The sequence below is a fragment of the Dama dama genome, chromosome 11 (genome assembly GCF_033118175.1).
Source record: "Dama dama isolate Ldn47 chromosome 11, ASM3311817v1, whole genome shotgun sequence".
Lineage (NCBI taxonomy): Eukaryota > Metazoa > Chordata > Mammalia > Artiodactyla > Cervidae > Dama > Dama dama.
The window spans coordinates 41,556,301-41,582,089 of NC_083691.1; the positions used below are offsets into that span (position 1 = coordinate 41,556,301).

At 46.7% G+C, this 25,789-nt stretch overlaps 1 protein-coding gene across 2 annotated transcripts in view; it reads left to right on the top strand.

The window, feature by feature from the left end:
* Positions 1-560: 560 nt before the first annotated feature.
* Positions 561-25,789, top strand: part of SPRED2 (sprouty related EVH1 domain containing 2) — a 122,107-nt gene continuing 96,878 nt past the window's right edge. Inside the window, exons 1-2 of one of the 2 annotated variants that reach the window (XM_061155179.1) lie at positions 561-683; positions 3,717-4,386. In XM_061155179.1, the coding sequence (XP_061011162.1) occupies positions 4,361-4,386 (26 nt within the window). In that variant the 5' untranslated portion in view covers positions 561-683; positions 3,717-4,360. Of the gene's footprint in view, positions 684-1,206; positions 2,139-3,716; positions 4,387-25,789 lie in introns of those variants that run through there. The other variant, XM_061155178.1, reaches the window with a different exon arrangement.

Genomic DNA, 25,789 nt, shown 5'->3' on the forward strand with positions numbered 1-25,789 from the left:
CACACACACACACACACACGAGGTTCGGTGGACCGCTGCCTTGACTTTCTCTCCCCTACCTGAAGTAAGCCTTCAGGAAGCAGCGAGGTTTCATTCATAACACATGAACTCAAGGGAGCAGGGAGGCAGGGATGAGAGCCTTTCATCTCTGCTATTTAAAATCCCAGCCTTGCAGCTCAAAGGGAAAATGACCCGGGAGTGAACGCATCGGAGATGAAGTATTCACGATAACGGGACCAGCGAGCGCGTCAGCGGCCCGCCCGCCGGCTATTTATACCGCGCCGATTATGCAATCGGGCTCCAGCCATTCATGCCGGGAGTGGGACGCCGCGCCCCGCAGGGGCATCGTTCCCGGACGCCGGGTCAGTTTCTAAGTTTGCATCATCCCCTTCTTTACGAGAGAGCTTGGGTTTCCATTCCGGCCGGCGGGCCTGGTGGGGGAGAGGGCGGAGCAGGCGGGCTGCACATTCGTTTGGCACACCCCGGCACACACGACTGCTTGTTTAAACAGAAAAATAAAGGCACCCGAGCGCCCGGGGCGCGGCCAAGCTGCGCGCAAGGCTGGGCTCCCGGCAGACCGGAAGGAACTGATAAAGCTGGCGCTAATGATACCCGCTCCCTCCCGGGTCGGAAGTGTCCTCCGAGCGCCGGTCATTGAGAAATACCGAAGGGGCAGGATGAGGGTGAGATGAGGACAGGCGGGGCGCAGCTGCGCACGCCTCGCGGGGCGGGGAGCGGGGGGCGCTGCGGCAGTGGGGGGACTCCTGAGGGCCGCGGTCGGGCGGCACAAACCACCTTAGGACACAGTGGAGTCCTCCCCCAACCACCCCTACCCTGCAACCCCTCTAACCCTGGGGGAGGGCGAAGGGAGTCACTATCACCAGCCCACTCCCGAGAGATCTACACCCGCGCCCAGTCAGACCCCGACGGGCGAGAAGTGGGTGGACGCAGAAAGTGGGCGAAGGACAAGAGAGAGAGGATAGTGGAGGTGAAAATGTCCGCTTCTCCCCGCGCCCGTGCGGGGCGGGAGGGGGCGGGGGCCGAGGCCGGCTTCCGATTGAAACTAGCACTGCGGGTCTACTGAGCATGCCCGTCCCGAGGCCGCCGAGGGTCGCTCGGGTTCCGGGCTTTCCGGGCGGCCGGCCCGGAGGATTCGGGAGGGGGTGCTCGCCCGCCCCGGACTCGGGCTCGGAAGCGAGTAGGTGGGGGTCCTACGGGAGACTCCGCGGGGTTACCCTGAAGTTGTGAGCAGATCGACATTACTTTTGACACACTCTACGAGACACCTTTCGCTTGCCTGTCCCTTGTTTTGCCGTTTGTCGGGGCGAGACAGGGATGTGGGTATTTAGCTCTTTTCAGCAATGTCATTAAAACCCTGAATCCGTGATATCCCCTATTCTGGTAACTATCCAGTAGGCTTTGATAACACCCTGGTATTCCGATCAATAAACATCTGAGTTATTCACTCAATACCGCCATTTATTCTCGGAGCTGCCAGTCATAGTTAGCGACTGATGCGGGAGGGTGACCTGCTTGGGACATTTTCATCAAAAAGATTCCTTTTGTGTAATGAACAAGGCAAAAATTGGAAGGTTTTCTTTAGAGGAACATAAAGGACCAGGAGTGAAAGGGGGAGCATTTGATAATCCACTGGCTAAAGGGAAGAAAGGGTTGCCGTTAATCTCGTATTTGCAGTGTGCTTAACACAGTGCCTTCATTTTATAGCCATTTAACCCTCCAACAACTCTATGCTGTGGATATTACCTTGTTACTACAGGATAGTGTGAGGCTCAGAGAACTTAAGGACCTGCTGGAGTTTGGCAACAGAACATCCAAGTTGGGACTTGGTGACTCTTGGACTTTGGAATGTTTTCTTTTGCTCCTGGGTTGGGCCGGTCATTCACTGTTATTAGCAGGGAGCTGGATGAATGAGTTGTAATGACACAGATTCAGCTTGCCTACCTGCAGAAAATAATCATCTCACCTGTCACCTTGTCATTTGAGTACTCTGAACTAGAGGATGACGCCCATTGGGTGGATATTTCTGACAAGACAAATGTTCATGTTCCTGGAAGTTCAGGAATGACTGAATAGGAATTCTTTCAAACATTGCTGAGAAAAGCAACAAATGGGCAAAGGTGAGAACTGGGTAGATGCCTTAGTCTCATGGGGATTTAGATGCCAATGAGGTCTTGCTTTGTTCAGTGCTTTCTCATAGACCCTCAGTGGTCTCAAAGACTGAGAAAGACAAGTGTGGCCTTGTAATCCTTATTTTATAAAGAAACTGAAGAACTGCTAAAAGCCTCACTCAGGGTCTCAGGGCTGCTAGGAGGAAACCAGAACCTAGGTGTTCCTCCCCTGTCTAGTGCCCTTTTTACCAACACATACCACCAGCACTTAGCATGGAGTGGTTGATTGGGTTTAACCCCAATCTGTGTCCAAAAGATCATGGTTAAGATAAACACGAAGCCTAGGGTAAACCACTAGTTTTCCCTTGACTCAAGGTAAAAACTCATAACTTTCTTCAGAGTACTGTGACTCTCCAAATACATACATATACCCTTTACCTATGCAACACTTGTGGCATATATTTAGTCTTCTCTTAATTGGATCAGTGATTGCCATTAAGTTAAAATTTTTTGTGTAGTGTTGGGACATTCAGGGGAATATAAAAGTGCTTGGAGAGCAGGAAGGAACAGAGACTATATCTCTTGCTCCCTAGCAAGACCCCAGAAGGAAATATTCACTGGCTATGGAATTTCCAGTAGCAATGTGAAGCCCCTAGTTTAAACACTATAAAGAATTTCAAGACTGCAACAGAAGAACATCAAGCCAAGTAAAGATCCTGGCACAGTCGTGCAGGTTGCTTGCCCTTTGCCTAGACAGTGCTGTGTTAAAAAGCACAGTCCTAGGCCAGGTTAGGAAAATAATTTAAAAACAAAGGGGAGATAGAGCAGGAGCAGGGGTCCCCACCTCACTGTGCCAAAGCCCATGGAGCTGGCAACCTCTGGGCCAGAAACTGTGGCATTCAAGGGCCTAGGATAAGGACCATCCTCCACCAACTTGAGATTTACTGGATAATTTTAAAAATATATTTGGGTTTGCATTTTAACCTGGGAAAGTCCTTCATTTCTACTGGAATGCAAACGCTCCTGGCTTGTGTTGGATTTTTTTTTTTTTTTTACAATGTACAAATAATGATTCCTTAAAAACGCCCAAGCCCCTACCAAGAAAAGAGATCCTGAGACTCAAGTGAAACTGAAAAGCCTCTGCCATTCAGAATCTTGGCAAATGCACCTGTTCCGCCCCCACCCTCCCGACCCAAGGTGGGGGTTAGTTGGTTTTCCGAGGGCCAGCAACCCTCCGGCCACCCCCAGAGATCCCTGTCTTCCCCCTCCTCCTCTTCCCTAGGATTTTTAATCCAGGGGTTTGGGAGAAGGGAGGGAACCAACCGGACGCCAGATGTGTGCAAGTCCCCCGCTGCCACCTCCTCCCTCCTCTCGGGCATCTTAAAACCCGGAGCGCTAACGCGGGAGGATCCGGAGTTAAACGCGGCGCAAACAACTCCGCTCCGGGGCTCCTCAGGGAGTGGAAGCCGGGAGGGACCTGGGGGGCGGGGGGAGGGAGGGAAGGAAGTCGGGCATGCTCAGTAGGCCGGACAAAGTTTTTTTTTTTTTTTCCTCCTTTTTTTTTTTTTTTTTTTCGGTCGCAAGTAGGAAGCTTTTTGCACTCCACCACCTCTGGCCGCTGGGAAGACGTCATCGCTTCCGCCCTACTTCCTCCTCCTGTTGGCGGTGGTGAGAATCCAATATGGAGTAAATCGGTAGAGTCGAGAGATGGGGCTCGGACGGGGCGCCCTGCACCGCCTTCCAGGCGCACCACCCCTGGCCGCCGAGCGCTCCCCGGAACCGTGATTGGCCCGGCCCCCCGGGGGCAACCCCGGGCCGAGCCCCCGCCCGCGGCCGGCCCTCTTCTCCTGCTCTCAGCAGTCCCCGCCGCTCCACCGCGCGCTTGTTTTTCTCCTCCTCTCCCCTACCGCCGTCCCCTGCCCAAATCTCTCCGCTCCGCCCGCTCCCGAGCCCTCGGAGCCCCAGCCCGCCTTGCCCCTCGGCCCTGCGGCGCTTACTCCCCGCGAAGCTTGCCTGTGCACCCCTTCTCCCAGACCTCACCCCGCGCTCCCGTCGCCCTGCTTCCCCTTCTGCCTTCTGCGGCGCCCCCTTCATCTCTAGCAGCTCCCCCCAACCAAATCAGGCGATCTCCGGAGATGTGAAGAAGGGGGGTGGGGGAGAGGATGAGCGGACAGGAAGATGAAGGGAGCAAAGCTGCCCGCCGCGGGACAGGCGTCTAGGTGAACAGGAAAATGACCGAAGAAACACACCCGGACGAGTAAGTTTGGCCGCGGGGTGGGACGAGAGTGCCCCGCGAGGGCAGCGTGGGGGCCGGGGCTGAGGACGCGGGCGGGGACGCTGGTTGGGTGAACTTGGCTTGGGGTGCAGCGACTCGCTGGTCTGTGGGGTGTGGGACGCGAGATTTCCCCCCTTGTTGATGAAGTGAGGAGGGGGCGAAAACTGCTGCAGGCTGGAGGGGGCGCGCGTTGGGTCGGCGGGCTGGTGGCCGCTGCGGGGGCCAAGGGCGCGCGGGTGACCTCCGGGCGGTCCCCGCTCCCTCTCCGGGGACTCAAATCATCCCTCTTCTCGAGATCCTCGGCGGCGGGAGGGAAACACCTGACACCCCCGCTCCGGCTTCCAGGGGTCGGTGGGTTTTGACCTGGTGACTTTTGTGGCTCTCCCGCCCCCTCCGCTAGCCCCTTGGTCCCTTCGGAAGCCCACTGGGGCCCAGGCTCCGCCATGTCGTTTTCTTGAATCGCTCTCATTTGCATACCACATTTTCATTCATAAAAAACACTGCGGAGCTAAGGGAGGACTGGGCGCGGGTTGCGCTGGGGTCTGTGTGCACCCGGGTCCCCGCGCGGGCCGGCGTGCTGGAGCAGCTCTGGGGCCCCGCGGCGCGTGTGCGTGTGTGTGCACGCGTTGGCCGGCCGGGGACTGGCGCCCCGCGGGGTCGGGGCTGCTCGGGGGGCGGATCCGAGGGTGTGCGGCGGGGGAGGGCGGGAGCCCGCGGGGCAGCGCGCTGCGGGGCCCTTGTGTGTATATCTCTGTGTGTCTATGTGTATATCTTTGTGTATATCTGTGTGTGCGCGCGTGCACAGAAGTGCGTGCCCGGCCCGCGGGCCCGAGGCGAACAAAGCTCTGGGCTCCTCGCTGGAGGGGCTCTCCGGCGGACCCACCTCCCCTCGCCGGACCCGTCTTCCTTCAGTCCCTGGCCGAGGTGCAGGTTCCTGCGGCCGCAGAGGCGGCTTTGCCTTTCTTCTGCCAGCGCCCGAGGCGTTTCCGATCGTGGGTGCGACTAGGGGTTGGGCTGCCGGGCCCGGTGCCTGAGATCGTCGGCCTCGGGTCCGAGCGGTCACCGCAACGCGGCGGCCGCTGCTGCACAGTGGCTGTGCCCGCCACAGCCACTTTTTTTTTTTTTTTTTTTTTTTGTGAATAAGACGCTCTCCTTTATTGTCACATGATATCTCTCCCCTCCTCCCCTGCACATTCATAAATCCGGAGCCTGTCTCAGCTCCTTTCATTCAGAGCTGCCATTAGCCAAGGTAGCGGCGGCGCCGGCTGGGGCGCAGAGAGCGGGTCGGCTGCCACGGGAGCTTGCCTAGAGGGAGGCCCAGCGTGTGTCTGCGCCGACTCGGGGACTGCGGGTATTCAGCGCCAGAGGCCCCGGGTCTTTTGCCCCCGCGAGCATTAAGACCCATTGCAGAGAGGGGAAGTGACTCAGGGCTGGCCAGCGGGGAGGGCTTGTCTTGCAGCAGGTGATAGAATGTGCTGTAAGCATCTACTCACTTTTTTTTTTTTTTAAGTGCCCCGTTGTCCTTTGGCGTCTGCTGTCGCCGGGCTGGGCGGGAGGGGGTGTTGAGAGAGTTGATGTTTGGAAAAGGGAATTTCCTTTCTCTGGGTCCCCAGGGAGCTTTGGCTGCAGTAACCCCTAGTCTGCCAGACACCTGTCTTAGGACTCTTGTCCCGTAAGTGGCCTGAGAGGATCTTACCTGGTGTGCATGTCCAATATCCCACCACATCTGTTGGTCTTTCTATGTTAGACCTTGCTTGGCCTTCATAGACTGTATCTTGAAATGGTAAAATGAAAAATGTTGCCCTTCTAGGGCTGAAATATGGGGTGGGGGAAGGAATACGCTCTTGGGCCTTGCCCCCTTTTGGACATGACTATTAATAATAAACAGGTATTTTTATGGGTCCTTGTTTGTCCCTGCACACACAAATAGCAGTAGTAGCAGGAAGGGAAGGTTGCCGTGCTCAGGGCTTGTTGGAGATTGATTGGTTCATCACCCTAGATTGGGGTTCCTTGCCTCCCTTTCCTCAAGGATGCTGGCCTGGCCGCTTCCTTTCTAGGGCAGCAGGTCAGTTTTGTATCGTATCCCATGTGATATCCAAAGCAAAGGGATTTCAGGTGGAATCACCAGCAAGAAATAAATATTTCTCTTCCAGGCTTTCAGAGTAGTTAAGCATGGAACTGGCTGTCCCTCCTGCTGTCAGAAGCCCAGTTGAGACAATGGATATTTGAGGATAGGTTCTGGTTTCAGTTAGAGAATCAGAAAGCTGTGGCGCCTTAGCCCGCTGCAGAAATGGCCTTCTCTGAATTACTTTTAATGCAATGACCTTGTGATGAGACAAGAAATGCCTGGTAAGAAAATGGGCTGCATGGGCTGTATAAACTGCCATTTGTGGACACTGTCCATTATATTGTTCATCGTTCTTATGTAATGGCCCATCTGAAAAATTGCTTTTAAATGCTGATGCCCGAAAGAACGTTTCTCTCAGACTTACAGGGCTTGCTGTGATTGGTTTTCTGTTTTATTTTTTTCTACCACCGTCTCAAGCTCAGAGCTAAAATTTTTGCTTGGTTATGGTAGCCATATTAGCTTAGGTTTTTGCTAGATTTATTTACCACTCCTCTCTATGCATTTCAATCTATTTTCTATTTTCTCTTCTAATGGTTTTTATGTTTGAGCTTCCTCAGATACCTTTTGGAAGCAGGCAAGGTGTGTTACAAGGAAGTGACATCAAACTGGAAACTTAAGGGAGATATATTTGTGTCTTAGGTAAAATAGATCTTCCTGATAGCCCACATATATTTAAGGTTATTATTAAACAATACAGGTGTTTAAATGTATTACATTTAGCAATAAATCAGAACCTTGAAAGTGGTAAAATTGTGCTTAATTTTTAAAAATATATGTTTTGTCTTCTAATGTTCTTTTTTGTCTTTTTAAAATTCCTCTAATGAATATATGCTCATAGGTTTAGTAAAGCTCTTTTTGCTGATGGTCCTAAACAATAGCTTCAGTATAAAAAGTACCCTAACCCTTCCGTCCCTCTCCAGACAGAAATGCATGTTAAGATTTATAACTATACAAATTTTTTCAGTAAGTGAAAATTAAAGATAATTAAATTAAAAAGTTAAATATAATTAAAATAATTCAATAAATTATTGATAGTAACCTTTTTGTACAGAGGAAATGGAAAAAATTTTTTTTAAATCACGTGTGTTTTGTCTGTATCTTTAAATCACTGGATCATGGCTATGAATGATTTGGAAATTCGCAGACAAAATGAAGAAACTCTTCTCAAGGAGTAGTAACTCAAGAACCACTCAGCTACCATTCAGCTTTCTATTTTGTTGATGAACTCCCCTCGGCAACACACATCTTGCTGAGGATGGATTTATAACTCCTCTCTCACTCATACTTTCCCTAATGTTGAAAGGTTTCCCATTTGGAAAAAAACTTTAAAAGTTTAAATATTTTTTGCTGAACCATTTCAAAGAAATTAGACATTAGAACTCTTATATTCAATTACTTGAGCTTACTTTCCAAAAGATGAACATACTCTTATGTGAAACCACAAGACAATGATTACACTTCACAGAATTAAGAATAATTCCCTGATGTCTTTACTCTCAGTCTCAACTGACTGAAAAATGTCTAACTGGTTATTTCAGCCAAAGGCCAAAGATCCTGCTTTAAGTGCATTTGTAATGTATGGCTCAAGGCTTAGCCATTTGGTCACCTTCTGATCCAAGGCAAGTTACTGATGTATCTCACTTTGCTTTTATCTGAGTGAATAAAATGGGAATAAATACTACTGGTTTCGTGGAGTTGCTCTGGGAATTAAATGAGCTAGCCTGTGTAAAGCTTACAGCATACACCAGGAATAACACAGGTTTCTGGTGTCGGCTCATCGCTGGACACCGAGATAGATTTCTTACAATCTCACTTTCAAATAACCATGTGAAGGAGGTGTTACCCCATTTAACCAATGAGGAAGCTTACATTACTTACCGAAGACAGCAAATATTTTTTATAGCACTTTACTCCTTTAGTTTTTTCAACAATTCTATGCTGCATATGGTTTTGTTTGTTGTTTAGTCGCTCAGTTGTGTTTGACTCTTTAGCCACTCCGTGGGCTGTAGCTCTCCTGACTTCTCTGTCCACAGGTTTGTCCAAGCAAGAATACTGGAGTGAGTTGCCATTTCCTTATCCAGGGGATCTTCTCAACCTGGGGATCGAACTCCTGTCTCCTGCATTGGCAGACGGCTTCTTTACCACTGAGCCTCCGGGGAAGCCCATATGGTTTTATTACCTCCGTTTATAGAGGGGGATGAAATCAAGACCCAGAGAGGTTAAATAACCCTAGTAGGCTCTCTCAGGAAGGACTGTGCTTTCAAGCACCACAAGGTGCTATCTCAGAAGGGCAGAGGGTGGCCAGCCTTAGTCATTCTGACTTCAAAGCTCAGACCATTTCTGCCAGTCATACTGTCCCTAATTCTTCTGAATTAGTGACATCCTGTCATTGCCATAACTTCTTTCACTTCCCTTGTCTTCCCTGAAAATGCTGAGGCACATACTGAATTAAAGTGAATTTAAGTAAACTTGGGCTTGTTACACCTTAAGATAATGAAAGGAATGTGAATTCAGAGTTGATTATTACTGGAATGTTAGCTCTAGTTATTGAAGTAAGAGTTGTGGAAATTAGACACAGTGCAACAAGTATAGATCCATTCTGTTTGCCTTCACCTTAAAAAAGTAGGTGTGTTTCTATTCTACCAGAATAGAATCCTGGAGTCGACTAAGAATTGGAATCTTGGTCTCTTCCTTAGAAAATCTTGAAAGCGGACCAAAACAAAAAACTTGGAAAGATCTTTAACAAGTTTATAAGCCAGGACATTGTTATTGTGTAAAAAGACATTGTCATTGTATAAAGTTAAGAGCCTACTGCAAGGTTATAGTCTTGGTAGGTGGTGGGCGTTCCCTAACCTCCATCTGTTGGGTTTGTTTCCACAGGGATCTTAACAGATGCTACTTCCTTTCCAGCTGTAGCTGATTCCCTCTGCTTGCTGATCCCTTTAACCAATAACATGTATAAAAAGTGGATCAGTATCAATATCAAAACTGTTCTTCTCAACGGTCCACTCGCTCATGCTGTTTATTCTGGAATGTTCTTCTTTCCTTCTCCAACACGTGAAATTCTGCTCATTCCCCTACTACTAGCCCTGAGTCATTCCTCTTCTGAGGTCCTCCTGGACTTCCCCCTCCTTCACTCCCTAAGGAAAAATTGTGGACTCTTTATAGAACTTTCCCTCCACACTGTATGACAGTTATCACCATTTAGAGTTGGGCTTGTTATATACAGCTACATCAGGGTTACCTCTGTTGCCTAGTTTTCTCCCTGTTGGCCTAATACCATCCACCGGGCACATTGTGGTTGCTTTTAATAAAGATCTGTTAAGTTAAAAAAACGAATCTGATTATTTTAAAATGTTGTTTTGTCCCTGCTGACAAATGCAATAATTATAATTGTATTTGGTTAACTTAGGGTGTGTATAAGCCTCCTTCTGAGAAACTCCCATGTTTTACCTGAAGCCCTTGACGTGTCTTGTGGAAACTGGTTGCAGAACTATCTGGTGTTGGTGATCTGTGATGGAAAAGTCAAAACCATTTTGAATCCAATCACTGTTGTGGGAACTGGGAAGTGGAAGAGTCTAAACTCAATAAGCTGGGGCCTGTGTTTTCTGCGTCTGCAGGATAGTGTCTGCTGAGATCAAAATATTAACAATTTGCAACAGCTACAGGGTTCTCGTGGAGTCTTAGCACTTGAAGTTGGAGACAGCTGTGCCGATGAGCGCCACTGTTGGCAGAGTTCCTATGTTATGGGGTGGAACACAAATATACAATCTAACAGCAAAATCCTCAGAAACTTGAACAAGATGATAATAGAGGCAGAGCAGGAAGTTTTTGCATTTGGCTGTTTATTTTGGCTTGTTTTCTGTTAAGTAAATTGGGCTGCCTTTTTTTTTTTTTTTTTTAAAGACCCAGTCATATTGATAAACTTGTTAACTGTTGTAAATGTTTCTTTCTGATCAGTATTTAAGGCTAGAACATTGATGATTTTAAGGCATTGTCTAGGGCTTTTAGTCACTGGAGTAGAAGGAATATTTTGCACTGGTGGGCAGCATGCTTTGTGAAGCAAAATGTGTTTTCTATGTGCCTGCCATGGTAGGCATGAAAGATGGTTACCACAGCTTGACGTGGTCCCTGTCAGGGGAAGGAAGTCAGGCCAGGATCTTAGTAAAACGCTTGATATTAACTGGCATAGGAGTTGGCTAAATTAAGGACCAACTGTTTTGTAATTACTCATTTCTCAGGTAATCTTTGTCAACAGTATGTTCACTTGGGGTATGTTGCGTACATGATAGCAAATCCTGCTTATGTTATTTATGCTACTTTCAAAGGGCAGCTGAATATTTATTTTAAAACAGAACTTCTGTGTTGATTGCCCCAAGAGCATACAGACAATAAAGAATCCACCTGCAGTGCAGGAGACCTGCGTTTGATCCCTGGGTTGGGAAGATTCCCTGAAGAAAGGAATGGCTACCCAACTCCAGTATTCTTGCCTGGAGAATCCCATGAACAGAAAAGTCTGGCGGGCTGTAGTCCACAGGGTCGCAAAGAGTTGGACATGACTGAGCAACTAAGCATACACAAGAGCATACCGGTGAAGAAACAAATTTTTACTTCATCCTGGCATTTAGCAGTTGTGATTGAAGAGATCAAACAATATGAGCACCTTCAAAATGTATGGATTTAGCTTCTTCTCTTTGTAGAAATAATGATTTTTCAAATTGCGGTTCCATTCTTAGATTTATTTCCTGTGGTCCATTCATAAGTGCTTAAAACTTAATTATCAGGCTGAGTTGTTAAAATTGTCTTTCCTGGTTCATCTTTGTCTTTCATTTTCACTGTTTATTCCTCTTACTTCTTTTTCTCATTGCTTTGGTTCTGGCCTCCAGTATTGATTGTTCAGATAAACACTGTTTATTTTGTATTTGCATCCCATCCTGAGAATGCACCCAGAAGCTTGGCCCATTTGCCCTTCCAGGTGTGGAAAGAATAGCTTATTGACCTGTACACCCATCTTCAGGCAAAGTGCTAAGCCCATAGTAGGCTTTCTGCAAACATTCATTGATTGATTAAACGTTCATTAACTGAAAAAAAAAAATTAAATGATTATTCATATTGCACGTACATCCAGGAAGACTTGAAGTTGTTTGTTTGTTTTTAAAAACTACTAAGAGGGGGCAGGCTGCCACAATGGTGATGGAGGAAACATGGGCTTTGGGGTCATTCTCTACCTCTTTCCTCTTCTGATGCTTACTGTCAGTTTACTTACCTATGTAGTAGCATCCTTTGCTCTGTTGCCACCCCTCTCTGGTCTAGAACTCATATGATCAACAGCGTTCAAATTCTTTCTAAAACAAAGAGTCAGTAGGCTTGTGGGGGAAATGGATGAGGCTAAGAGTTCTCTTAGGAGTAAGCTGGCTTATGGCTTGTTTTGTCTGTTTGTGTGCCATGTTGGTGTTTGTGTTTATACTTCCATCCAGGGAATGAAGTGGATGCTTGGCCAGAGATTTAATCATCTACATCCTAATAAGTTTACTCATTTTTGTAGAACTTCTAAAGCTGAATACGTGTAAATACAGTCTTAAACAGAGTAATTAAATGTCTCTCCTTTGTTTAATAGGTTAAATCAAAATCTGGGATTTTTCTCAGGCTCAGAATTCTGAAACAGGTCTGCTGTGCCTGGATGGCGTACCCTGGCCTAACGCTACTTCTGGCCCTGAAGACTAATGCTTGTCTTCTCATTAGTCTGTGGGTCAACAAGTTTCAGGCTTCCTGGGTGGCACAGTGGTAAAGAATCTGCCTGCCAATGCTGGAGATGCAGGAGGTTCAGGTTCCATCCCTGGGTTGGGAATATCCTCTGGAGGAGGAAAGGCAACCCCCTCCACTATTCTAGCCTGGAAAATTCCATGAACAGAGGAGCCATAGGGTCACAAAGAGTCATACATGACTGAGCACGCATGCACAGATTTCAGATTAGGAGTCTGCTGTTTGTGAACCTGCTCTGTTCTTACATGTCTTTTTATACTAAGGAAAAGTAGTGGCTATCAGATGACAGGTGTCCATTGGAAGTGTGGGATTCTCTGAATCTAAGGAACTTCACTTTAGAAAATACTTGCCACTAATTGAAAAGCCATGTATAAATTATTTATTGGATAAAATAGATAGTAGTTAGGGTGAGACTGGAGGAGAGACAGTGACTCGCTGCAGAGCACCCTTCACTTACTCCACACAGTGTTCCAGGCATGTAACCGGCCAGACAGAACCCCAGCTGTGGCTCAGAGGGAGCCTCTGCCCTCGGGGAGCTTACATTCTAGGGTGCTAGGCACTTCTTTGTGCCTTGAGGGCGTGACGCCAGCGTTATCTGGATGATAGACTGATTGGGCACCTGAGGTGTTTCACTTGTTCGTCCTCTGCAGGGTTACCCCTTGAGTGGCAGGCATTGGGATTCCCAGCTCCCCTAACAAGTTCTTGAGTCACTTTTAGGGTGAGTGTGGTGTGTTCATACACATTCACTCATGCACTTACATGTGGATGGATTATGTCCACGAATCAATTGTCCACAGCTGCAGGCGAAGAAAAGATTCAGCCAGGTTAAGTATCTTGTCTGAGGTCACAGAGCAGGATTTGTTATTTTTACCCAGGTCCTTTGACTTCACATCTCATGTCTGTAGAACAACTATTTATGAACAACTGCATAGAGCCTCAGTTTTCGCAAAGAAACTGTTGTGTGTACAGTTTGACTTATATAACCATTGAGCAAATGAAATTAGAACTCTGTAAAGGGCTTCCTTAGTGGCTCATACAGTAAAAAATCCACCTGTAGTACAGGAGACCCAGGTTTGATCTATGGGTTGGGAAGATCCCCGGGAGTAGGAAATGGCAACTCACGCTAGTATTCTTGCCTGGAAAGTTCCCTGGACAGAGGAGCCTGATGGGCTACAGTCCACAGGGTTGCATAGAGTTGGTCTTGGTGACCAAGCATGCATGCACAGAATCCCTTAAATGCCTCAGGACAGTGAGGTGACATTTCTTCGTCACTCTCCTGTTCAGCCCTGTGGAGCAGAGAACCAGTGCCCACAGAGATGGCATTTTCTGTATTGATACAAAGAGCAGTTCTACAGAGACTGCTTTTGGAAAGACAACCAGCCACCTTCCCTTTGATGGAGTGTGTGTGAGCAAGATAGTTAATGAAACTTGCTGTTCACTAAGACCTGGTTTTAGTCTAGCTATTTTGAGAAGAGGATTAAACCTCAGTGTGCATGGGAATCTTATAAAATGAGGATTCTGGTTCAGGAAGGCCTGAGATGTTACATTTTTAACCAGCTTCCCAATGCTGGTGGTGCGGATCCAAGGACCCTTCTCTGAGTAGCAAGAGCCTGTCTTTGTGATGACGGTGAGCTCCCAGCTGCCAGGTTTGTGTCTTCAGAGGCAACGTCACATGCTTGGCATTTGGAACTTGCTGAAGAAGCTCATTGATCAAGAAGGTGGTGTTTCCACGCGGAGAGATATTATCAAGGGCCTGCCTTTACCCATTGTTGGCAGGACTTTCAGCTTTGAGGTGTAGCTCGATCTTTAGGTGGTAAGGTGCTGAAGAATTTTTTCTTTTCTTATGACTAAAAGTTCTTGGTGAATGCCAGACAGTCCAAGAAATCTATCACTGAAAGAGAAATAGGAAGTCCCAGCACTTTGTGTATAATGTCTGTCAGCTGGCATTCTGCACCTTCCAGACAAATCAGTCTCCTATGGAAAGCCAGCCGCCCCGGGAGCAAGCACACTCAGCCCTAGAAGAAATCACAGGAAGTAATTAAACCGAGAAGGTCAGAGAAAGAGGAAGTGGTTGTGTTGTTTCTGATGCGAATAGCATTGTTGTTCCTGGGGAATCAAGATGATGATGTTTAAGTCTTCTGGAATGTGACTGCTTGGGGACTTGATTGTATTTAAATTGCAGCCCTTTTAGTTTATTCTTTTAGACGGCAATCTAGTTAGGAAATGAATTGCTCTTAGGTCTTATCAGGAATCCCCACGTGCCTAAACTGAAGTCTTAAACAGAAGTCTTAGGCAGCTAGTTGCTTATAGCTTAGCAAATTGCACTTAAATGAAATGAATGTCAAGACTATTAGAGGTTAATTTTAGGTGTCTGGAGTTCTCCCTAATTCTCCTGATTAAACACTTTAACATAATAGTTTCCTTAATTGGAATAATGATAGAATATTAGCATGCATATTAAACCATTTACCCAAATTTGAATAGGGTTAAAATGCAAATTATCCATCACTTGTCAGCGCTTACTCTTTAGAGATAATTCCTGGGGAGAAACTGAAAGTGGCTTTCTACCTGATGCAGCATTGCCAAGAAAGCCAAGAATAGACCAGAGGACTAGAGTAAGACCCTTCTTCCCCGAAAAAAGAAGTGCTGGAAATACCACCGCCTGTGATAGTAGTAAATACAAGAAGGTAGATGGAATGAGAAATCTGAAGTGAGCTGACTGTGGACCCTCTCTGGTGGTATCTTCACTGGCCCATTGGTATATTTCAAAGGAAGGTGATAAGAGACTTAAGGTCCTTCCCCAGCATTTAGGGGCTTCCCTGGTGGCTAAGATGGTAAATAATCTGCCTGCTGTGCAGGAGATCTGGGTTTGATTCCTGGGTCAGGAAGATCCCCTGGAGAAGGGAGTGGCAACCCACTACAGTATTCTTGCCTGGAGAATCCCGTGGACAGAGGAGCCTGGCAGTCTACAGCCCATGGGATCGCAAAGAGTTGGACATGACTGAGTGACTAACACGCACACCCAGCATTTAGGTATCCACCTCTGAAGTCTTGAACCAGTGCCTCTACCCAGCAGTTGCCCAAGTGACTGGGGACCCATAGCACTTCAAGTGTTGTTTGTGAAGCAAATATGTATATAACATCACCCACATACGTGTATTACTCTTTCAATGTGTGCCGTTGCATTTGTAAAATAATAAAATATAACCTCAATAAAATACTACTGAATTCATGCTGGATGTTTGTCATATTTTTCTCAACTCACAGTTATTAAAAAAAATATGGCTGTAATCTCTGGGGAAAGAGGGCTGGTCCCTTAATTTTTTTGCCTTTGAATACTTACACTTAGTTGGGAATCATTGCTATGACCCTCATTCTGTATGTAAGGACATGAGTGTGGTCATTCATGGGGCTTCCCAGGTGGCTCAGTGGTAAAGAATCTGCCTGCCAAGCAGGAGACCTGGGTTCAGTCCCTGGGTTGGGAAGATCCCCTGGAGAAGAAGATTACCACCACTCCAGTATTCTGGCCTGCAGAATTCCATGGACATTCACGTGGGATGCATATTCTGAGGGTGTGTTTATACTCCGGGAGGATTGAGGACTGGGTGGAAGGTCTGAAGGAAAGCAGAGGGCTTTAATTGGAGGTGGGTGGGGGAAGTTGAAAATGAGTCAGGACATTCCCCCACAGAGACTTGGTACAAAGTTGGGTCTTCTCATAAGGAGGAGGGCCTGGGGGAGCTTGTCTTCTGTCTTCCAGCTTTCTCCTCTTGCCTTTATTGAGTACCTGCATTGTGCAGCACACAACTCTCTATTGTGGAAAAAAGGATACAGCCCACAGGAGAAGCTTTTGAATGGATACCAAGTAGCAGAGAAGATGGGGAGCAGTTTGCCTGATGCAGCAAGTTCTGGGAGTTGGGAAACTTGGGTTCCCTTCCCTTTTTTGCCACCAATGTGCCCAAGATGTCAGGTTGTTTCTCCGGACTTGGCTTTCTCGTCTCTAAAATAAAAGGATTGAATCGTATAGTAGTAATACTGAAGAACTCTTGTAGTTCCAGTATTGTAAGGAGAGTTCTTTTTTTTTTTAATAATTTTATTTATTTATTTTTGGCTGTGTTGGGTCTTTGTTGCTGCTTTTCCTCTAGTTGTGGCGATCGGGGGCTACTCTCTAGTTGTGGTGCGGGGGGTTCTTGTGGTGGCTTCTCCTGTTGTGGAACACAGGCTCCAGGGCGCAGGGGCTTCAGTACTTGCGGCACATGGGCTCGGTAGTTGCAGGTCCTGGGCTCTAGAGCACAGGCTGAGAAGTTGGGGCGCACTCAATGGATTCTTTACCTCTGAGCCACCTGGGAAGCCCCAGGGTTCCTGTTTTAAGAAAACTTTTATAAGTATAATATTCTTTTTAAACAGAGACAAATGCAAAGACGTTAAAGTACCTCTTGCTGCACTAGCCGAAGGGAGAGTTCACTTTCATCCAGGTGAATCTTGAGTTTTAGCGAACTCAGGTAAGGATGGTGGTGGTGATAGTGGAGGAGGGGGCAGGTCAGGCAGGTTGGAGAGGAGGATCTGGCGTCCAAAGGTTTCTTCCACAGACAAGGAAATCCCACCCCTGGGTATATGCTGGGAGAACTCAGAGAAAGAGCTGGTCCAGGTAGGTGAGGCTAAATTTTAGGTTACTGCACGCCAGGCTATCAAAATCCATCTTTGAGCTTTCGTTCTTTAGGTGGAATGGTGCTGTTTAAAGTTCTGAAGCAAAGAAATGATAAAGTGATTTACTGTTGGTAAATTCCAATTAGTTGGAGGCTACAGCTTAGGCGGGAGTCAGGGAGGCCCCTAAGAGCTGTTACCCCACCGGATCTGGGCAGGGCTTTCCTTCTGGCTGTAATGAACTGCAGCAGGCACTGCTCTAGGAATCTTTGTTCCAAAGAGGTTGTTATGTTTATTGGAAGATAGGGAAGCTGTGAAATTCAAACCAAAGTTAACCAACCTACTTTGTAGATCAAACTTTCAGGCCAGTAAGAAACCAAGTGAGGGTTTTGGGTTTTTCTTTGTTGTTGTTGTTGTTTTTACTACTACTTGTATTTTTACTATTTTTTTTAGTGTAGTTTAAACTTTTTTTTTTTTAGCACTGTTACTCCTGCCGGAACACAGTGCTGCTCAGTTGAAATTGCCCTTGTGACGTGGAGAATACATCGTCTTATCTCAGTAAAGTAAAATGGTTGCAACTTGACCATAAAATTGTAGAACTGGAGAGCAGCTTAGGAAAATGCCAGCTCCCTTCTTCTACAGAAAAATCGCAATCCAGAGAGGTCGAGGGATGAATGCAGGGTCCCACAGCTAGCTGGTTCCTTGGGATATGTAGGCAAGCAGATGTCATCTGCCCTTGGCTCCAGTCCTGTTGTGGGTGTTGTGTCAGACATTCATGACAGTTGTTACCTTGAGCCATTGAACTCTCTGGACACCAGAAAAAGATGGTGGAAACTTGTTCGGTTTAAATAAACCTAGCCCGTGTTGCCGAGGAACCATCGACATTGAACAGAGTACCAGCCTCGGTCAGCCCCGAACGCGTGGAGAATAGGTGAGCTGCCAGACACTGTTCCTGTTGGTTCACCTTCGGGTGGTAGGGGTCCCATATGTGTGTTTCAAGAACAGGAGGGTAGGGGGTGGAGGCAGAGGAGTGTTTCGTTCAGCTCTCCATCCTGGGGAAGAAAAGATGAGGCCTTTGATGAGACGTTGAGATACACGTGACCAAGGATTTTGCACCTGGGCACTAGCAAAAAAGTCTGAAACTTCGCTGACACTTGTCCTTCCTCCCCAGCTTCAGGGACTTCTGTCCTCCCCATGTGTTTGCTTTTGATGGTAACTGCCAAGGCGATGTGGTCATAGACAGCAGGAAGTAATATTTGATATGCAGGTCTCAGGGTGGGGTGGGGGGTTGGTGGATACCAGCACGGGGAAGGGTGCGGGTTTTGGCGCACTAGGGTGAGAATGCCGAACATTTCTAAGCCAACAGGTGCCTGTTTCAGCAAAGAGGGAGGGAAGAGTTGACGAGCTAGTCATATAATGAGTACTTTTTATGGGAGCATGTTTATTTTAATTTTTGTAAGGTCACTGCCCCACAGGTTCACTCTGATAAAAATTGGGATTATCCTCTTTACTGAATGAGATAGCTACTAAGTGTTATGACCGTGTAGAAACCTAGGCTTGAGGAAGAATAAAAATCTCCAAACCAAGACACACTCTCCCCAAGAGCCCACACACAGTCCAGCACACATGCTGGGAAGCACGTGCCGCCTCGCCATGATGAGATGACCCATTTCCCAGTTGTGCTTTGGAACTACAGTTCTCAGTCAGGGCTCGTCTTGGATAACAAGATTCATACTGCTTGTGTCAGATGGATAACGTGTACTTAAAAAAAAAATTTCCTTCTCTTGGTATTCTATACCCTCCCCCTTTAGTCTCCATCAGCTGGGCATCCTTCTTATTCATAGAGTAAAGGATCCCTTGTGAGCCTAAAGATTGCTTTGTGGGGTTTCAGGTTCCACATCCCAGTGCTTTGGGATCATCCAAACCATCAGGGCAGGTTGCTTATAAATGATTTGCCCACAGATCCCTCCTTCCACCATCCTCTTGTTCCACATGGAGTTGTGCAGCAGTGACCAGGAGAATAGACCACTGTGGTCCAACCCACCCATGCCCGCAGCCTGAACCAGAACTCCTCCCCAGGCTGTCCTAACAAGGGCAGTTTATCAGTTTAACAAGAGGTCGCAGGAGGAACATAATCCAGGTTGGTTTGGCATGCTTTCTAGGACATAACATGTGTCTATCTTTCCACTTTCACCTTTCTCCTCCCTAGACCAACTGAGTTAGAATTTCACGCTCACACCCTGTGTCAGTATTACAAAAAATCTAGGAGATTATACTGTGTCTTAGACTAATCAAGATTTGGAAGAGGGGAACACCCACCAAACCTAGAGGGGTATGACCAACCAAGATGGCACCACCCAAGCCTTCCTCTTTTGAAAGATCCCCCTGGATGATGGGTATTAACCAGACTTTATTGTGGTGATCATTTTTTAGGTATATACAAATAGCAAATCATGTTGTACACCTGAAAATAATATAATGTTAATATGTCAGTTGTAGCTCAAAAAAAAAAGAGTTCCCATATCACTGCCCCTTAATTTACCCTAAGTCATCTGTCATACAGAAGGGAATTCAAGTCATACACATCCTTATCAGGGGAGAGGACTGTTACTGTGTTCCTTCCCACTCTTTCATCATGATTCCATCTCATTCACGTTAGTAAATCATCTCTTAGGGAGGAAGATACCAAATTGATGTTACGTGTAAAGTGAAACCATAAGAGACAATGCAAAATAAAGTCTAATTGTTGATTCAAGAGGTCTTTTTTTTAACAAAGAATACTCTAAAGCACACCAAAAAATCACCTACAGCTGTCCAAAATTACGACTGTTTTTTATTAACTTTTTTAAAAGTTTGACTGAAACTTTAAAAGCCCTAATAATTTTTTTCAGAAGTTTTCCTTAGTGATGTAGTACAGATGCCTTTAGGATATAAATTTAGCTATTTTAATTAAGTAGTAAATACAGGAGTGTTTTTATTTTGTCTTTTGGGGGGCGGGTAGAATGAGGCCGGTTATTTTACAGGAAACAAGAATAGTTCTTGAATTTGATTTTTTACAAACCTTTCATTTTTGTGGGACTGGCATCTGAATTTAAAGGAAAACAGATATAGAATCATATGCTTTACCTAGAACTGAAAAATACATTGACTTAAAACAGATGTCACTAACAAAATTGATGCCAGGTATTAAGATTGTAGCTTGTCATCTGGAACTGTGGCACTGGATGCAAATGTGGGAGAGGCTGAAAAAGTGTTTTAATATCTTAGGAGAAAATGTGAAGGGCGCTCTTAAAAATGGGATAGAGTCTTGCACAACGGTGTGAACGTATGTACTTAATGCCCCTGAACTATACACTTAAAAATGGGTCCAATGGGAAATTTTATGTTGTGCACGTTTTGCTACCACTAAAAACGGGTTGGTTATTTTTTTTTTAATGCGACCAAGTCAACTAATGACTTCATAAGAAATCTCCAAGACTTCTTTCTGGAAAAAATGGCTGTCTGAGCACAACTGCGTGGGCTGGAGGGCCTCAGACATCAAATCAATTTCACATCCTTACCTGTAGGTTTGGCAGCTCCTGTCAATCTGTACCTAGTCCCCTAGGCTCCCCTCTTCTGCCTCCCCCCCCCACCACCCCAGCCGCAAATAAAAGCTCCACTCAAGAAATTGGAGACAAGATAGACTTTGAGATGAGGCCAGTGGTGCGGAAGTTTGTGTATCGCCTAAAGGTTCTTGCAGTGTGTGTATTTCTTCCTAAACTAATGAGTCTTGAGAAAGGGTTGGAACCTCCCAGAAAGCTTTCAAGGTCCAGACAGCCTTGCAGGAGAGCTCACAGCAGAGCTGGCCTTGGGTGCGAGTGCTGTGGATGATGAGCCTTTCCGAGGCAGGAGATCAGGATCAAGGGGAGGCTGGCACAATAGAGACCAGGGAAGCACACTCGGGTGAGCACTTCACGTCCAGAGCCTCAGTGGTGACAACCATGTGGGACGACAGCACAAAAAAAGTGTAAAGAACCAAAGAGGCGTGTCGGCCCTTCTGCCTTTCCTCTGTTTGGAAACGAGAGGAGTCAAAACCTGGCAGGTGAAATTCATAATCACTTAATTTAAACAAACGCAGGAGAACGAATGTGTGCTGAGGTCATGCCGATGAGAAAAACAACTCGCCCTTTGAATGTGTCAGGCTCTTGTTTATGTAAGACTTGCTGTTTTCCTCTTTAAGTCATTTTGCTAGTAGCCCGTTGGTGGAAACTTGGTCCTTAGAGGTTCTGAAATGGCATACGCCTCGAGTTGGGAATATTAGCAACTTCTAAAGCTTTTGTGAATTTTTCAATAAAACTGCCAAATCTATTTTACCTGTAGTTCCTCACTTTGGTTGTTGGAAATCTATAGTCCTTTTTGAACTCTTTGTAGATTTGACACTTTCTGGCCTTGGGAATACTCAAGTCACCACGTTTGACACTTAATTTGGCACTCTCCATGTTGAGTAGGAAAAAAGCAAATGCTGTCATGAACCACTTTGATAAGCTTTGGGAAGGGTTACTCGTGATTGAGGGCATATTTGCTCATGTGAGAGCCCTCCACTCCCAACCCCCACCCCACCCTGGGGATGGAAACGCAGGGTCTGTGCAGATCTTACTAATGCAGGGCTGGTAAGTAGGTGCTGTTCTGCTGCCCCAGATGGCCCTTCTCCCTCTGCCCAGATACTTCCAAGATACGGGGCCCTAGTGCCAGGTGACTTGGGTATGTGGCCCTGATCGTCAGCGAGCCCATCTATGGAACTACTGTCCTCTGTGGCCATGACAGCCAGCTCTCTGCTGTCCTGATCTCCCCACTGATGCACGAAGACAGTTCCTGCTGCCCAGACACCGACCTGGTCTCCTTATCAGTGTTCACATCCAGCTGTGTGTCTTGTAAAACAGGGGTCCAGAACTGGAGGTGTTTCTGCAGCTGCCTCAGGCTCGTGGATGCTGTGGATGTTGACATCTCCCTATCATGGGGGCTGTGGTCAATGTAGAGAGATCGGGCTGTATTTGTGGAAGACGTGGCTGCCTGCGCTGAACCTGCACCCTTGACTTTGTGCGTGGGTTTCAGCTGCTCTGGGGGAGCTGATCTCTTCCCCATTCAGAGGCATATAGAAGGCTCTCCTGGTGCCAACGCGAGAACTTGCTCAATTATTGCTCTTGGATAATGGGCAGGGGGAGAAAGGGAGTTCCCTCCTGCTTCAGAAGATCCCTCCACTCCCGCATGAAGGACTCTGATCTTCTGTGCTCCCCAGCTGGTATTCTTTAGTGGGAATGAGGAAGAACAGGTGAGAAGGTGAGTGAACTGCTTATGGCACTGAAATCGTAGTTTTTCAAAGCCGGTCCTGGGCCATCTACTCAGAGTCAGTAGTCTGGAGAGTGTGTTAGAATACAGATGTCAGCAGGCCACCCAGAACTCCTGGATCAGCCTCTCTGGGCATGTGGCCCGGAGAATCTGTATTTTTGAAAAGCTCCCCAAGTGAATCCTCTGCCTGCAAGCCAGAGTTTGAGATGTATTCCCTAAATTGTAATTACATCCTGGATGTTCGTTTTCTGAAACGTCCAACTACGGAGTACTCAGGAATCTTAAAGGCCACCTTTGTGCCTTACCCCAGCCACCCAGTGCTTTTAATAGTTCCTGAGTGTGTGTTTACACAATCTGCATTTTATGAAGTCCATAAAGACATATTTACTCAACAAGTCACCAGCGCTCCAAAGGTCAGCTTCCCTCGATTTGTATGAAAGGCTCTTAACTCCAAAGTCAATTAACACCAAGATGGAAGCCAATTAAGACAAGGAAGTGAGCTGTTTAGGCCAACACTCCATCCCTAACTTTTGTCCCCTGTTGTAATTTAGTTTTACAAGTTCCTTCAGGCCAGTTAACTTTGCTTCACTGATGCCTGTGTGGCCCGGTCCAGTGCACAGGTAAAGTGCCATTCGACAGGTCGTCATGTGAGAGTGCTGTTTGAAAGCATGTAATTGAAGTAACTATTAAATGATGCCGCGTCAGCACTTTGGCAACTGACCAAATCAGCCTACCTGTTTGCACACCGCTGGGGTACCCTAGGAATGCTGGGGAAGGAGGGCAGGGAGACCCCGTCTCCCTCCGTGTGTCTTGTAGAGCCTGATGTTGGGTGAGTCTTGCCTGGGCCCAGAGCTGAGTCATTCCTCAGAGACTTGCTGGAGGATTAAGTGAGATAACCTGGGTTGCATGCTCAGCGCAGTGCCTGGTACATGGAGCGCAAACAGTTGAAAAAAAGACTATCTGCTACAGCCAATGTTGATGATTATAACATAAAAATGGAAAACCCTGAGAGAGAACGAACACTTCAGGTTAGCAGTTGCAGTAGGTCAGGAACTTCAAGAGGATAGGCGTTCCACAGTGAAGCCAGCCAGAGCAGGCAGCCTCTGGACCCCATCCAGACGCCAGCTAGCCGGGTGCGCTGCCCTGAGACCCACTCCCCCAGGGAAAGGTATGGGGCCATAGCTCCTTCTGCTTTTTACTGTAGATCCAGTGCCTGACATCTTTTTCCTACCTTCTCATCTATGAAATTCTCATCCGTAAGAGCAAAAAGCTAGGTCTCCTTTTGATATGGTTTGAGAACCATTTTCATCTATTGAGATCAAGAACCAAGATGGTGAGGGCAAATGGCGATAAAAAGGAGACTGCCCGAGCACTGGATGGTAGGGAGGTTGGGGGAGAACAGATATGTGTATGTATATGTGTGGCTGAGCCCCTTTGCTATTCCCCTGAAACTATCACAACACTGTTTGTTTAATCGGCTCTACCCCAATGCAAAATAAAAAAGTTGGAAATTAAGTTAAATTTTAAAAGGGAGACTGCCTGAGAAGGAGGTTTGACCAAATGCCAAGACCATGTTGGAGATCCTGGCGCTGCAGGGATGAGGGACAGCCCTATCTAGGCTGCTTGCAGATTCTTTGACATCTGTATGTGAACTTGAACTTTTTTTTTCTTTGCATTATAAATTATTCTTGAAGTCTTCATCAGGAAACAAAGGTTTTATTACTAGAGTTGAGACTGTCGAGGTGGATTTATTTTTTCAGTATTTTTGTTTATATATCTGACTGTACCAGGTCTCAGCTGCAAGTGGAATCTTTAGTTGTAGCCTTCGAACTCTTAGTTGCAGCATGCGGGATCTAGTTTCCTGACCAGGGATTGTACTCAGGCCCTCTACATTGGGAGCACAGAGTCTTAGCCACTGGACCACTGCAGAGTCTCTTTTCTTTTTAAAATAGTGTACAACCTGTAAATTACTAAAGAGCTGCATTACTGTAAGAAAGCAGGGAGGCAGTAGGACTTCTTGGTAAAGACTGGAGGATTTAGACAAGGGCTGTCCAATGCAAATACCACAGGAACTGCATATGTGACTTTAAGTGGTCTGGGAGCAGTGTGTTTTTAAAAAAAATAAATACGTGAGATTAATTTTAATATATTTTATTTATTTAACTCAACCTATCTAAGTAGTTGCTTCAATATGTATGTAATCAATAATAAAAATTGTTAATGAGATATTTTGCATTTTGGGTACAACACCTTCGAAAGGCAGTGTATATTTTATACTTGTAGAACGTGTTGTTTGGACCAGCTGTATTTCAGATGTTCAGTAGCCCCAGGGGCCTCCTTGTATCAGCGCCCTTCTAGACTAAGGCAGGCCTGGTGTCACCTCCTCTCTGTTACTTATTAGCCATGTGACCAGGGGTAAATCACCTGAACCATTCAAAACCTCAAGTAAAAGAGAAACCATGATATCTACTTTCCTAGGCTGTTGTAAGTGTTAAGTCAGATGGTGTATGTTCCTAAAAGTAAGAATCCACGAAGAGGTGCTCTGTAATTGGCATCTATGATTTTGAGATACTCAGTGTTAAATGCGTGGTGGTGGTTTAGTCACTCAGGCGTGTGTGATTCTTGTGACCCCATGGACTGTGTAGCCCGCCAGGCTCCTCTGTGGGATTTCCCAGGCAAGAATACTGAAGTGGCTTGCCACTTCCTTCTCCAGGGATCTTCCGGACCCAGGGATTAAACTTGAGTCTCCTGCTGTTACGTAGGGTATGGCTTAAAGGATGAGGGTTATGATGAAAGCCAGCATCGGGGCAGTATTTATAGGCTGAAGGAAAACTCCAGAAAACCTGACAGATTCCTTGGACTGGAGGCTGGGGTTTTGTACACAAAAGCCTTGGAAGGGGACTTTGGGGCTGGCTGAGCAATTTGCCTGTAGCTCTACCACCAGTTCGCTTCCTAGGTGGTTCAGTGGTAAAGAGTCTGCCTGCCAGTGTTGGAGATTCGGGTTCAATCTCTGGGTCGGGAAGATCCCCTGGAGGAGGGAATGGCAACCCACTCCTGTATTCTTGCCTGGAGGATCCTTTGGATAGAGGAGCCTGGCAGGCTCAGTCATACGGTCACTGAAGCGACTCAGCATACAGGCACACATACCTTTTATGGGCTTCCCAGGTGGCACTAGTGGCAAAGAACCCTGCCTGCCAGTGCAGGAGACATAAGAGATATGGGTTCGACCCCTGGGTCAGGAAAATCCCCTGGAGGAGGACATGGCAACCCACTCCAGTGTTCTTGCCTGGAGAATCCCGTGGACAGAGGAACGTGGCAGGTTACAGTGCATAGGGTCTCAGAGTCAGACACGATTGACGCGACTGAGCACGCACGCAGGTGTAAACAGAAGGGACAGATCATGCCCGTCTGATAAACAGCCTGAAAGATGGAGCCAGCAAGACAGGAGAAAGGACCCAAGAGACTGGATTTGCGAGGAACTCTCTCGAGCTGAAAATAGAGACTGGTAAATCGTATCAAAGCCAAGTG